This window comes from Spea bombifrons, chromosome 2 (genome assembly GCF_027358695.1).
Source record: "Spea bombifrons isolate aSpeBom1 chromosome 2, aSpeBom1.2.pri, whole genome shotgun sequence".
Classification (NCBI taxonomy): Eukaryota; Metazoa; Chordata; class Amphibia; order Anura; family Pelobatidae; genus Spea; species Spea bombifrons.
Window position 1 is genome coordinate 60,092,661 of NC_071088.1, and position 12,573 is coordinate 60,105,233.

Sequence of the window (12,573 nt, forward strand, 5' to 3'; positions counted from 1 at the left end):
ACCTCACACACTAATCACTTTCAATTGGAGCCAGGAAGAGAGAAAGAGTGTACTACGCCGACTTAGTGTCAATATACTTTTCCAATTGTACAAAGTCTTTTTTTGCTATCTAGTGGCAGCACTGCAGGTTGTAATGCCCAAACATTCACGCGTACAGGTAGTGGGGATATGTACTCTCGATACATTCTGTCTTAGCAGCAGAATCATTGACGATCCAGCAGTTCGTTGACTAGGGAGGTAAACCTCATCCCCTTTATTCTACATGGATTGGCACCTGTAGCTTCCATGTGGGGAAATCCTGCCTTGTTAAATTTTTAGATGAGTATTTATAGCACTGAATTTGAATCTGAGACCATATCATTCAATTCACATAAGGCGGGATCTATGGAGAATAATTTGAGAATATTTATAGCACAGGCAATCTGAATTGCAGTGTAAAATGAATTATTCATGATCACCCTGTGACTGTTCCTTGAAATATATTAACATGTTTAATAACAGTTCACTACCTGGTTGGTCACACATCATACATAGTTACGTATGGAGACAGGGAGAAGGGTTCTTTACAAATCCTTGTTAAAACCACACATTTTCCTCATAATAGTGTACAGAATAGCTTGAGCGATGTGACTGCCTTTGTGCCACATGACAAATGTTCCTGGTTTGGGCATTTAACATTAATGCAAATTATGTTTCTAATTATACAGTCAGTGATATAAAAACTATTAAATCCAACAGATTATGTGGAATAGCACCTTTAAGAGGTAAATTTACCTTTTTTTTCCAAATTTCAACTTTTGTAACACAGGGAGAGCGGCTGTGAATGCACATTAAAAGGGACACTCCAGCCATTATATGCACTTTAATGCATTTGATAGATGTGTGGTCCCTTTAAATTTGTGTGGTATTGGTTTTGCAAATGCATTCCACAGGCATTCTACAGAATCATATGCATGTGCCACTTCCCCCACCGCTGACGTCAGCGGGACCGCCCACCGACAACAGTGGGACCGCCTACCGACGTCCCCAGGTATGCGGATTAAGGTCTGAGTCTTTACATCTGGAAAATGGCGGATTAGATGGGCTGAATGGTTCTTATCTGCCATCAAATTCCAAAGGGAACCTGCTTTCAAAATCTGCTTATACAGAAACTTGTGCTTACGTGGCTGCTGCCTCCTTTTCTTGAACTGTCTGAATATCAGTTGCATTTTCTGCAGACAATTTTCCATCCTATTGATACTGGATATAAAAAGACAGAAATGTAACACTAAGCAATAAGCATCACATGACAGCTTTAATGTATACTGACCATAACAGGTACAACTTTGGTGTTAACAAGTTAATGCCGCTACCCATCTTATGGTTTCTCAAATAAGTAACCTCCTTCTCTAAAGTAATTTCCCTTTCCTTCAACCATGAATTCTGTCAGAACCTCAGCAAAAAGTAATTGGGTAGCCTAATCACAATTAAAACAGGAAGTTAAGATGGCTGCTCCCATTGTATACATGAGTTACAATGAAGGTCTGTGGGCCAACAGCATACGTCTCCATTGATTTTAGCAGCAGATCTCCCATACTGGCACATGGCCACCGCTGCCCATAAAAGTGGGAGAGTGGGGCAGATATACAGGACAACAGGACAGCGTCTGAAGATCAGCACCGCCTCTCAAATATGGGAGATATGAGTACTGAACCGTGAAATGTAGGAAGTGACAGATCATCCTTAAAATCTAAAATGAAACCCAATTAAGGACCTTAAATCAATAGGTCCCTCATGCACCGAATGTTTTTTTTTTCTGGCCGTTTTACCTTGTGCCCATCCGAAACTGATCCTGCTCCTTCAGAACATCTAGCAATATCCGCCCAAGCATATTCTCTTTATCCAAACACTGGGAGAATCTGGACAGGATATTACCCATCTAAAGTGGAACAAGACAGCATGGTATTTTATGTAGTCACTTTTACAATCCTCTTTGTTAACCTCTCTAGGATTCGGCACACCATATTTTTTGATAATGCTATATGTTATACTGTAAGTAAAACTCATAATGATCTCTGAAAATGTATGGGATCAAGCACTGATAAGGTTATAATTATAAACCTGCACTGGCCCTTGCATCAGGCTCAGGCAGATGGTTGGTTCTAATTTTCCTTACTTTTGTCATCTGTTTATCTATAGATTACTTCATCTGTCATACCTCTGAGGTCAGCCAATCGCCTACCATTGTAGGTCTTACACTAGAAACTAAGAGGTATACAACCTGAACAATACTATATGTACATGATTACCCTCTGTTTTGAGGATTTGCGGCAAAGGTTTGTTTCACTCTGGCTTACAGTACATATTCTGTGCTTTGAAGGAGAGCTGTAATGGAGCTACGCAGCAAGCACTTGGGCACACAGAGTCACAGCAAGCAGAGATCAGTGGGCAGAAGAAGAAGGCTGTAGTAGCTAATAAATCCAAGCTGGGTACATAGACATATAAAGAGGTAGCTGTAAGAATAGATTCAGCTAATAACCACAATTATGTAGAAATTAGAGCTCTGAAGGGGGGTCAAATGTTCCAGTCCCAGCATTCTTAGCTTCTTAAAATAGGTATTTTAGCTACAAATAAAAATATCTATCTGGGGGCGTTTAAAACTATTACAGTATGTAATAAAAAACGCCCTCCAAATAAACATACATTGTGTTATTCCAACTTCCTGACACATATGTTCAAATTATTAACCTAAAAAAAACCATGTAAAGAAAACCCCTTTTTTACTTACAGAGTGCAACTTCCAATGACTCTCCCCTTGGTCATACATCTCTGTGGCTTCAGAATTTCCCTTCTTGCATCTGTAAAGTGGCAAAATGGTAATGTATATGCAAATACATACAGTAAATGGTAAATACATTTGACTATTGGTTTGATGATAAGATGGGGTTATTATGCTGTTTAGGACTTTTCTATATCCCTCAACCTACAATTCTGAGATCATTTACATTTCCCTCTATTTTTTTTCTCTTTGTTGGATACCTTTTTCACAAGCCAACTACAGTGGTGTCTGATAACATATTTTGTTTAGGTTTATGGAACTTTACATCATTCTCAATGTTGACCCAATAAAAGGCATGCACTTCAACTAAAGACTCATTTTTTCCAGGTTAAGACTCCATTTCAGCTGGGAGAACATCACACTGCCAAGGTAAGGGCTACCAAACTACTAGGCAAGCCAAGGCCAATGACAAAAGTCTTTATTCTCTAACCCTTACACATTCTAAATATGGGGTAACTCACAGTACATTTCAAGCAATTTGTGGGTGTTTGATTGGAATTGGATTGCAAGTCAGGACCACTCTCAGGGTTTTGCCCAGAGACTCAGAGTGAACCACTGCTTTACATGGGTCTCTGAGCCACCACAGTGAAATTCTGGGTTGCAGGAGCAGCTATGTGGCATGCCCCATTACCTCCCCTACAATAGCTTCTTCCTGCACTCCCCAATGTCAGCGCGACCCCCCCCCCACACACACACCTGTATCTCACAAGGGGAGAGCTCCGGGTAGCCAGCTATGTTGATAAACCTGCAGAGCCCGATTTGTCAGCAGCTAGATTCCCAGTAATTAAACACATATGCTTTGCCCATACTGCATTCTATAAATAGACTGTGTAGAAATCACAATAAGGAACTAAAGAATGGATCCAACCACAGTGGAATTTTAAAGTTGGAGAAAGGCCTTCTGGTAAAGTCCCCAAATTTCCATATTAGTGCTGACCAGAAGAAGATCTTTAGCAAACCCTGCTTACAGGCGTTGGGTCCTATTCTCTATGTTGGCCATGCAGTTTAGTATGGGTACCAGAGCTCCTTTCTTGTCTGCAATCCGTCTGTATTCTGTTTTCATGCTTTGACTGCAAAAGGAGAAAAAGCAGAATGTTTGCTGATTACTGCTATTGCCACTTCCCATTACAGTGTATATTAAGCAGTCTATGAGGTACATCTACATTTTTTATTAATTCAGATCTGTATTTTCTTAACATTTTACAGCACCGTTAAATAAATAAACATGTGCCATTTGTTTTATAGAATAAAATAAACATTAATGTATTAGAAGCCCACCCATGCATACCAAGGTAGCAGCCATCTTATCTTCACCTTCATTTGTCTTGCTAGGTCGGATATAAGCCTTTGGAAGTATTGGAGAATACATGTAGGGAAGAACACTACTGAACAGATAATGTATATGTATGAGGTCTGTAGATCTGTTTAAGGTGTTACCTAGGGTATGTTTGTGGTGAGGATTGTAGTTAGGGTTTTGCTGAAATATCAAAAGCCCTTTTTCCAATTATGTTTCTTCCCCTATTTGTTAATTTGCTCCTTGTTGTTGGTTTAGTCAGCCTTTGTAGGCAGGAAGAGAACTTCAGTAAGGAATTAGATATGCCAGCTTTGTCACCTTTTTCAAACTTTTCAACTAACTATTTACAGAATAGCCTGGCGGTAAAACAAAAAGTCCAAGCTATAGGTTGTTTGAATAAGATAAGCTAAAAGCTGCCATTGTGAACATTACGCTTTAACCCCTTCAGGACCGGGATTTTTAAGCTAGGGTGTCGCTAAAGGACCGGAGCCGTTTTTGTGTTTTTGCCATGTCTTTCTTCAACTGTAATTTCTCTCTTATCAATTGGTGCACCCACACAAATCATATATTGTTTTTTTCAGCACAAGTAGGGCTTTCATTTGAAACCATATTAAGCTGGGTAGTACATTGTTTTATTTGAAATAAACTGGAAAAAGTGGGGAAAAAAATGAAAAAAATGCATTTTTTTACAGTTTTGTATACATACAAATTGTACACACATTGAACCAATGGGAAAAAATTATCCCAAATATATTCATTAAGTTGTCCTGATTTGGAAACCACCCAACATGGCCAGGATTTTTATCTATTTTGACCAGTATAGGGGAAAATATTGCAAGGCATGCATTACGTTTTTGAAATGTAATTTTTTTCAAATTTGGCATGGTAGTCTAATAACTGCAATAGTTGTCACAGATACTGATTATCCCCCCAAAATTATATGTTTATGAACAGTAGATAAATCAAGGTGTACAACTAGGGTCATTTTGACACTTTTCAAACAGGGATTTTATCGCCAATTGCTGCCAAATTTTGAGGTATTTTTATATTTTTTTATTTTTTTTTGCATATGTTGCAATGTTGCTTTAGATTTTATATTATATTTTGTATAGAATATGTGCAACTGCAGAACAAAACACCAAATTGTGTTCACCAACATCCCCCGGTTCCAACAAGGCCTCACATGCATGGTTCATGCATTTTTTGAGGAAGCTATGAGGGCAAAACTGGAACATGTGCATTTTAGTTTTCACATTTGGAATTTTCAGAAATTGGTTTCCTGGGCCCATATCCCATTTGGGAGATTTTGGAAGCCCCCCAATGTAAATTACCCCATAAAAGTATACATTTATGAACAGTAGACAAGTCAAGGTGTTCAACTAGGGTAGTTTTGACAGTTTTCAGTTAGCCATTTCTTCACTGATGTCTGCCAAACTTCACAGGGAAATTATTTTATTGCGTTTTTAACGCATACATTTCAACGTTGCACTGAATTTCTTGCACACCATAAGTGCAACAGTGGAAGAAAGCACCACATTTTGTTCACCAACATCCCATGAGTCCAACAAGGCCTCACATGCATGGTTCATGCATTATTTGAGGAAGCTATGAGGGCAAAACTGGAACATGTGCATTTACATTTTTTTAAATATTTTTTATCAGATTACTTGTAAGTGACAGGTTTAGGCCGCTGACATCAATCAGGGAGACCGATCAATAATCAGCGACTTAAAATGTCACCGACAAGTGATCAGGTAATAATTATGATTTTTTCATTTATTAATAATTTGTTTTTTCATAATTACCCTAGATGACCCCTCTCTCTTTGTAGAGCAGGGTCATCCGTGGGCTGCCATAATGATCCGATCACTCCTATTGGCCAGGAGCGATCTGATCAGCCCAGCATTTGACCTGGAAGCACCCTGGACTTTCAGGTCAGTGCTGTTATTTATTTTATTATTATTATTATTTTATTAATTTTTTTTAAATTAATTTATTTTTTAAAAAAATTTTATTATTATTTTTTACATTTTTTTTTAACTCTTTCAATGCTGATGCTCCATTGAAGCACAGCATTGACTGGTATTTAGTCCCCACAAGCTTGTGGGGACTAATATTAACCCTTGCAATGCTGCGATGGGGGTCATACACAATCGCAGCATTGAAGGGGTTAATTGAGGAAGAGGAGGGTAGGGGTTAACTGAGGAAGGGTGAGGGTGGGGGGGCTGGTCTCCACACTCATGTGGAGACCAAAGAACCCTGTCTCCCTGTCCCTGAAGCTGCCTCTGGCAGCTGGGACACAATCTCCAACAGACTGGAGATTGTGGGAGAGGAGTCTCTCTGATCAGCCCTACAGGACTGATCAGAGGACTTCTGGGGGGTCGTTTTTGCTGTTGCTGGTCTGCCTGGGTTTCCAGGCAGACCACCAGCAGCAGAGCCCCCTACAAAACGGGAATTAACCCCTTCAATGCCGCGATCGCGGCATTCAATGCCGCGATTGCGGCATTGAAGGGGTTAACGCTGCACTGACGCTCTCATGGAGCGATCAGGCAGCAGGGGGGTGTTGGGTCAGGTCCCCACACTTGTGTGGGGACCCATTCAACACCCCCACCCCTTCCCTGAAGCTGCCTGTGGCAGCTGAAACCGCGATTGCAGATCTTTCTGCAATCGCTGTTTCTGCCTACAAAATCACTCCGTGGGAGTGATCGTAGGCATGGGGGCGGGCTTAGACAGGCTGTGCTGTCTGCCCAGGAGTCCTGGGCAGACAGTAGCAGCAGCGCCTCCACGATCACCGCGATCGTGGTGATGTGGGGGCGTTTTTTGGAGGAGACGTACCTGGTACGTCCCGGTCTACCGGTGACCAGTAACCAGGAAGTACCAGGTACGTCCCGGTGCTGAAGGGGTTAAAAGGTTTGTAGCAAGAATGTTATTACAAAGTCAAATCAGCTTCACCTAACAGAACAAGCTGTAACTGAAATGAGCCAATTATACTAGTAATAGAAGGAATGACGATGGCTCCAGTACCGGATTCAATGTTTTTTGTTTTTTTTTACCCTATATTCCATTAACTCACATTAGCCAGTATGTCCCACGGGGTATAAACTCTTGGCATCTTAAAAGCGACTTTGACACTCGTATTGTCTGGTAAACAGCAGCCAGGACATTCTGAAATGGAACAAATAATTATCAAAAGGCTTGGTTTTTTGGGGGTCAACACTTTTATTTGTTGTGTTTCTCACATCTTTTGTTTGGTATACTGAACTACATCTGGACTTCAGTGTTTTCTTCTAAATATGTTTCGCTTCTCATTTGGACCGTGCTGAAAGATAACATTTCCAATTTTGCCCTTGCATATTGCTCTTTACTGGTCCGCAGTCACTACTCATACTGCTGGCTCACTGGGGTTTTCCTTGGACTTTCCATCATATCACCGCTCATGTCTCTAGAGCGCGGTCACCTCACCTTCCTCCTTACTTTAATTTCCTTCTTACTATTTCCAAATAAAATGTGTCTTTTGCACCAGCTCAACATGTTCATCAAGCATAATTGTTATTGTTACTTTTTATGTTTGGTCAGTTTAATAAAAAATATTTATTAAAAAGGACACAAGGGTTAAGATTAGGACCAGTTAGTTCCACTCTGGCCCTCTAAAACTCAGCATTTTAAATACAACGCCATGGAGGGTTGACCGTTGGTGTGTTAACCTGATATTTTTAATAGAATTAGAGTTGGTGTATGGGTACCACATACTGTGGCCCTTGGATCATACCCCAGTCCGGCAACATGTTGACTTCAAAAGTATCAAAATGGTTCATATAGTGAAGCCAGAAGTTAAACATTTCCTAAGGAAACACAAACCTTTTGACTGAATAAAACGCGATCTGCGGATTAGTCAAAGTTCATTCTTTCAGTTCAGCTTTATTCTCACCTTTGCAATTGTGTAGTCCCCGACGACATTCACAGATGGCAGAAACCTGGGATAATCAGTGGCAGCTAAAAACAGAATAGAAAGAAAGAAAACAATCTGAAAAAAAGGTAGTTTGTCACAGCTGGAAGAAAGTTATGTGGGCAGGAATCCTTCCATATTGCTGCCCACCACCAATCAATACACTGTCCTAACCACAATTTTCACAAATGCATAGATATATTTAATTCTTTATTAAAAGCATGCGTGGTTATGCAAATATTCTAATGTTAAAAATAGCGTATTTTAAAAGGCCATGAATATGCAGCCTTAGCGATAATTTTGTGGAGTCTGCAATCGTGTTACCTGATTTTGAGAAACAGCTTTAGCTATTAAGACTAATATGGAGCTATTTTGGTGCAAAAGGCTATGTGGAGAATAAATTAAAGAACCATTGGAAACCTAAAAACACTGCCCTACTGCTGCAATCCCATCTTTAGAAATATGGCCCAAAATATTTACTGGAGAAACACATGTAAATGTTTGGTGTGCTTTTAAGAAGCAGTGAATTATATTTATGGATCAAAACTTACGATCTTTGTAGATGACAGATTTGGGTTCCTGAATTTCACTGCCAATTAGGATAAAAGGATTTTGCTCTGTAGTTGTAGACAAACTGCAGACCTCCATGGCGGGGTTTATGGGGAAGTGGTGGCCCTCATATAAATACCTCTGCCTTTCTGGAGGCACGAGGGTGTATATGGACACAATTTCCATGAATTTAGCCACACTGCAAGAAGAAGAGGCATATGCGAGATGAACATGAATAATCACTCCAAGATATTTTACATAAAGTGGGTTGTATATAATTACTCTATGACATGTATATGCAACAACTCTGCGTTGCTAGGGTAATGCATTAATGTAATGTAATTACATTAATGTAATTACGGTAGCACAGAATAAGGTTGCAGGTCATATATTGCTCTCATCTTTTCCATGCTCCGTAGCTGGTATTTGGTAACATTAACTATGCTACTGAACTGCACGTAATCTTGTTTTCTGTTGCACACAAAGAACTGCATGCCAAGACCCTACCACCACAATTGAAATGACTCATAGAAGCAGTCTGTAATGATATATATAGGCCATAAAGGGAAATGCAGTATGTTGTAGAGGACTGCATTGGCATTGGGATGCCACGGGTGCTGAGCTAAGGGCAGGTTGATCTTAGACACCCAGCCCGTTTTAGAGCAGGCCCAACTATCTGTAAATAAATGTATTGGAATAGAAGGTTGCAGGATTGAGCAGGAACGGACACCCATGTTGCGGGAGCGGGTGGTAATGGTCAGAAAGTCCGCGGGAGCGTGATTAAAATAACAGCCCCCTGCGGGGCTCTAGTATCTTGTACCCAAACAGCCTCACTATAAATAAATGCATACTAAGTAGTTAGTAACTATTTTTGCACATCAGTTTTGGCTGATTAAATTGAATTGAATTCAATGAGGCCACCAAGTGCCCATGCACGTGGGGGGAGAACCCCTAAAAGCTGACTACGTATGCATGCACACGGCTTAGCAGGGAGTGCATTCAATGAAAGGCAAAACATGTAGCTGGGGTGGGGAAATAGAACAAATGTGTAAAGAATACATATAATGGCTAGGGTGGACCTTTACTTTGCTAGCATTGCTACTCTACTTATTCTGTATAGTAGTTCCTTTTGCATATCCCCCCCTTGGCCATCCCTCCTCATCCTATTACATGTACCATGAACGACATACAGTATGATTGTTAAATAAATGCAGCACACATTTAGGGGAAGCATAGTTAATTTCAACTCTAAATTATGTGTAAAATGACAAATACTTTTTTAAAATGGTTATGCTACCCCCTTCTGTTCAGACATGGCATACAGCTACCTATTTCTTTCTGGGGCACATTGTAGAGTTTTCTGGTTCCATGCTTGTTAAAAACTTACGTGTCACATGGGTGTACATAGATCTTATGCATGTTGGCTTGTGGCAGGGAAAAAACATGGATTGCCATCCTTTCGAGTATTTTGTTTGTCTCTGAAAAGAACTTATCAAAGCCCCAGCATTTCTCTTGGTCAGCTTCAAGGATATTGGGAAGAATAGATTCCACATGCGTCTTTAGTGCACTGAAAAGTATATATGGGTGAGTATGGGAATAAAAAACACAGCCTACAGAGGAGCAGTGAATTGCTGGTATACAAAATAGGCATGTGCAAGCATGCCTTCAACCTTAATAACATGATAACTAAGCATTGGCCAAAACACTAGAACTATATACAGAAACACACTGTTCAAAAGTTTGAGGTCAGCTTAAATTTGTAGCTGTGCAACCATAATTGCAAAGAGGTTTTCTAATGATCAATTCGACTTTTAAACATAAACTTGGATTAGTGAACACAATGCGTCATGTGCCTCTATACTTCTATGAAGATATTCCATTAAAAAAAAACCAGCCTTTTCCAGCAACAAATAGTCATTTATTACGTTAACAACGTCTACACTTCATCTTATTTTAATGGACAAAAATGTCTTTATTTGGTATACATAAAGATGCTTTAAAGTGCAGTTAGTGAATGCTTACAAACAAATTACCGTATTTGCTCGATTATAAGACGACCCCCCAAAATGTAAATATTATTTAACGAAAAAAAGAAAAAGCCTGAATATAAGACTACCCTATAAGAAATACGTTTTACTAGTAAATATTAATTCCATGTAAACAATTTTTTCATATTTAATAAAAACTATCATTGAGAAAATAGTTTTTGTTTTGTTTTTTATTTCTTTTTATTTGCCCAGTTATGCACATCTGCCCCCCAGATATGCCACTCACCCTTCCTGATATGCCACTCTGCTGCCAGATATGCCTTATACCCCTATATGCCACTCTGCCTCTCAGATTTGCCTCTTGACCCCCTATTTGCCACTCTGCCCCCCAGATATGCCTTATATACCCCTATATGCCACTCTTGCTCCCTGATATTCCTTTAACCCCCTATATGCCACTCTGCCTCCCTGATATTAATTTTAACCCCTTATTTGCCACTCTGCCTCTAGAAAGCCCCTATACCTCCAATATGCCACTCTTACCCTCCCCCGACTTACCAGTGCTTCCCTAGACTTCTCCCCTGTGCTTCGGATTCCTTGGTGTCTAGTGGGGCAGCCGGTGGAGGTCTGTGTGCTGCACGCAGACAACCTCCGCTGCTGCTGCCAGCACTACGGCCTGGCTTCTACGAATGAGCACCGGAAGGTCATGTGACGCTGTCACTCCATTCTAGAAGTCCCGGCAGCAGCGGAGGTTGTCTGTGTGCATTGCACAGACCTCCACCGGCGGCCGGAGAGGAGGATCCAGGTCCCCTTCAGCAGCGGGGGAATCTGGATCTTAGTCTTGTAGTCAGACCTCTAGTTGAGGTCTGATTAGAAGATGGACGTTATTTTTCAGAGCATTTGCTCTGAAAAATACCTTGTCTTATAATCGAGCAAATACGGTACAATTTAAAAATTTAGGACTTCATTACATTAATTGGAACAAAATGCCTTCCCACCTATCTGTTCCATGTATATAAATCAAGCAAATTATTAATATTTATTGATTTATACATCACTATTCGGTTCTGCAGCTCTTTGCAATGGGAAGCATAGATAAATACATTATAGATTTTAGATGTGGCTACTTATGCTACTCGCTGCTTTAATTTTGAAAGAATAAATCAACAATTCTGCTGTCGATTGTTTTGTCACTACAGAATAAAGGTAGAACGCGAAGGGCATTATGCAACGGCACTGAACTGATCAAATATTTTTTCTAAAAAAAAAAAAAAAAAAAAAAATCACATTTGTTGACACACATTACAGGGCAGGTATTTTCTTACACAGACAGCTGGCAGTTAACTGGTAGTTCATAAATCCACTCAATAGCTCCATTCTCCTTCCTCTGCACCCCTGCAATGGTACCTGGTGGCTTCTCTGTAGTTATTTTATGCCTGTTAAATATAAATATGCATCAAGTACTTATGAAAAAGAATACCTTTCTGTTGTCTCAACTGCCTCTATCTTTCAGCACCTCCTGAAACCTTTATTTTAGTATTTAAACAGCGCTACGGAATTTGATGGCGCTATATAAAACAATAAATAATAATAATAAGCAATGGTGTGGTGGATTTACATAGAATACCAGCTATATGTATATATTACCACTTTGCCTACTTGCATCAGGTCCACCATCGGTACCCAAATGGGCACACAAAGAAACTAATAATATTCTGGGTTTAGCGTAATGACACATTAACAAAACATATTTAGGACTTCCTCAAAGAACTCACAACTATTGACTTGCTTTATGTGATGATTAATTAAAGGAAAGCACCAAATGACAGTACTTACAATAACAACCTATGTCGGTTAGTAGCTAATTGATTGGTACTAGGATGACAAGGTGGGTAAATATGGAGAAAACTGTAGTGTTTTTGGTAAAATTAATCAGAGCGTCTATATGAGAAGTAAAACCCTCCAGAACCTGAACAAA

At 39.8% G+C, this 12,573-nt stretch overlaps 1 protein-coding gene across 1 annotated transcript in view; it reads right to left on the minus strand.

Moving 5' to 3' along the window:
• The window catches only part of IKBKE (inhibitor of nuclear factor kappa B kinase subunit epsilon), a 33,099-nt gene that overhangs the window by 7,181 nt on the left and 13,345 nt on the right, over positions 1-12,573 (minus strand). Inside the window, exons 7-15 of the mRNA XM_053454422.1 lie at positions 11,921-12,031; positions 9,995-10,174; positions 8,610-8,806; positions 8,041-8,105; positions 7,186-7,277; positions 3,787-3,888; positions 2,768-2,837; positions 1,809-1,918; positions 1,163-1,239 (exon numbers count right to left, since the gene is read on the minus strand). Of these exons, the coding sequence (XP_053310397.1) occupies positions 1,163-1,239; positions 1,809-1,918; positions 2,768-2,837; positions 3,787-3,888; positions 7,186-7,277; positions 8,041-8,105; positions 8,610-8,806; positions 9,995-10,174; positions 11,921-12,031 (1,004 nt within the window). The remainder of the gene's footprint in view (positions 1-1,162; positions 1,240-1,808; positions 1,919-2,767; positions 2,838-3,786; positions 3,889-7,185; positions 7,278-8,040; positions 8,106-8,609; positions 8,807-9,994; positions 10,175-11,920; positions 12,032-12,573) is intronic.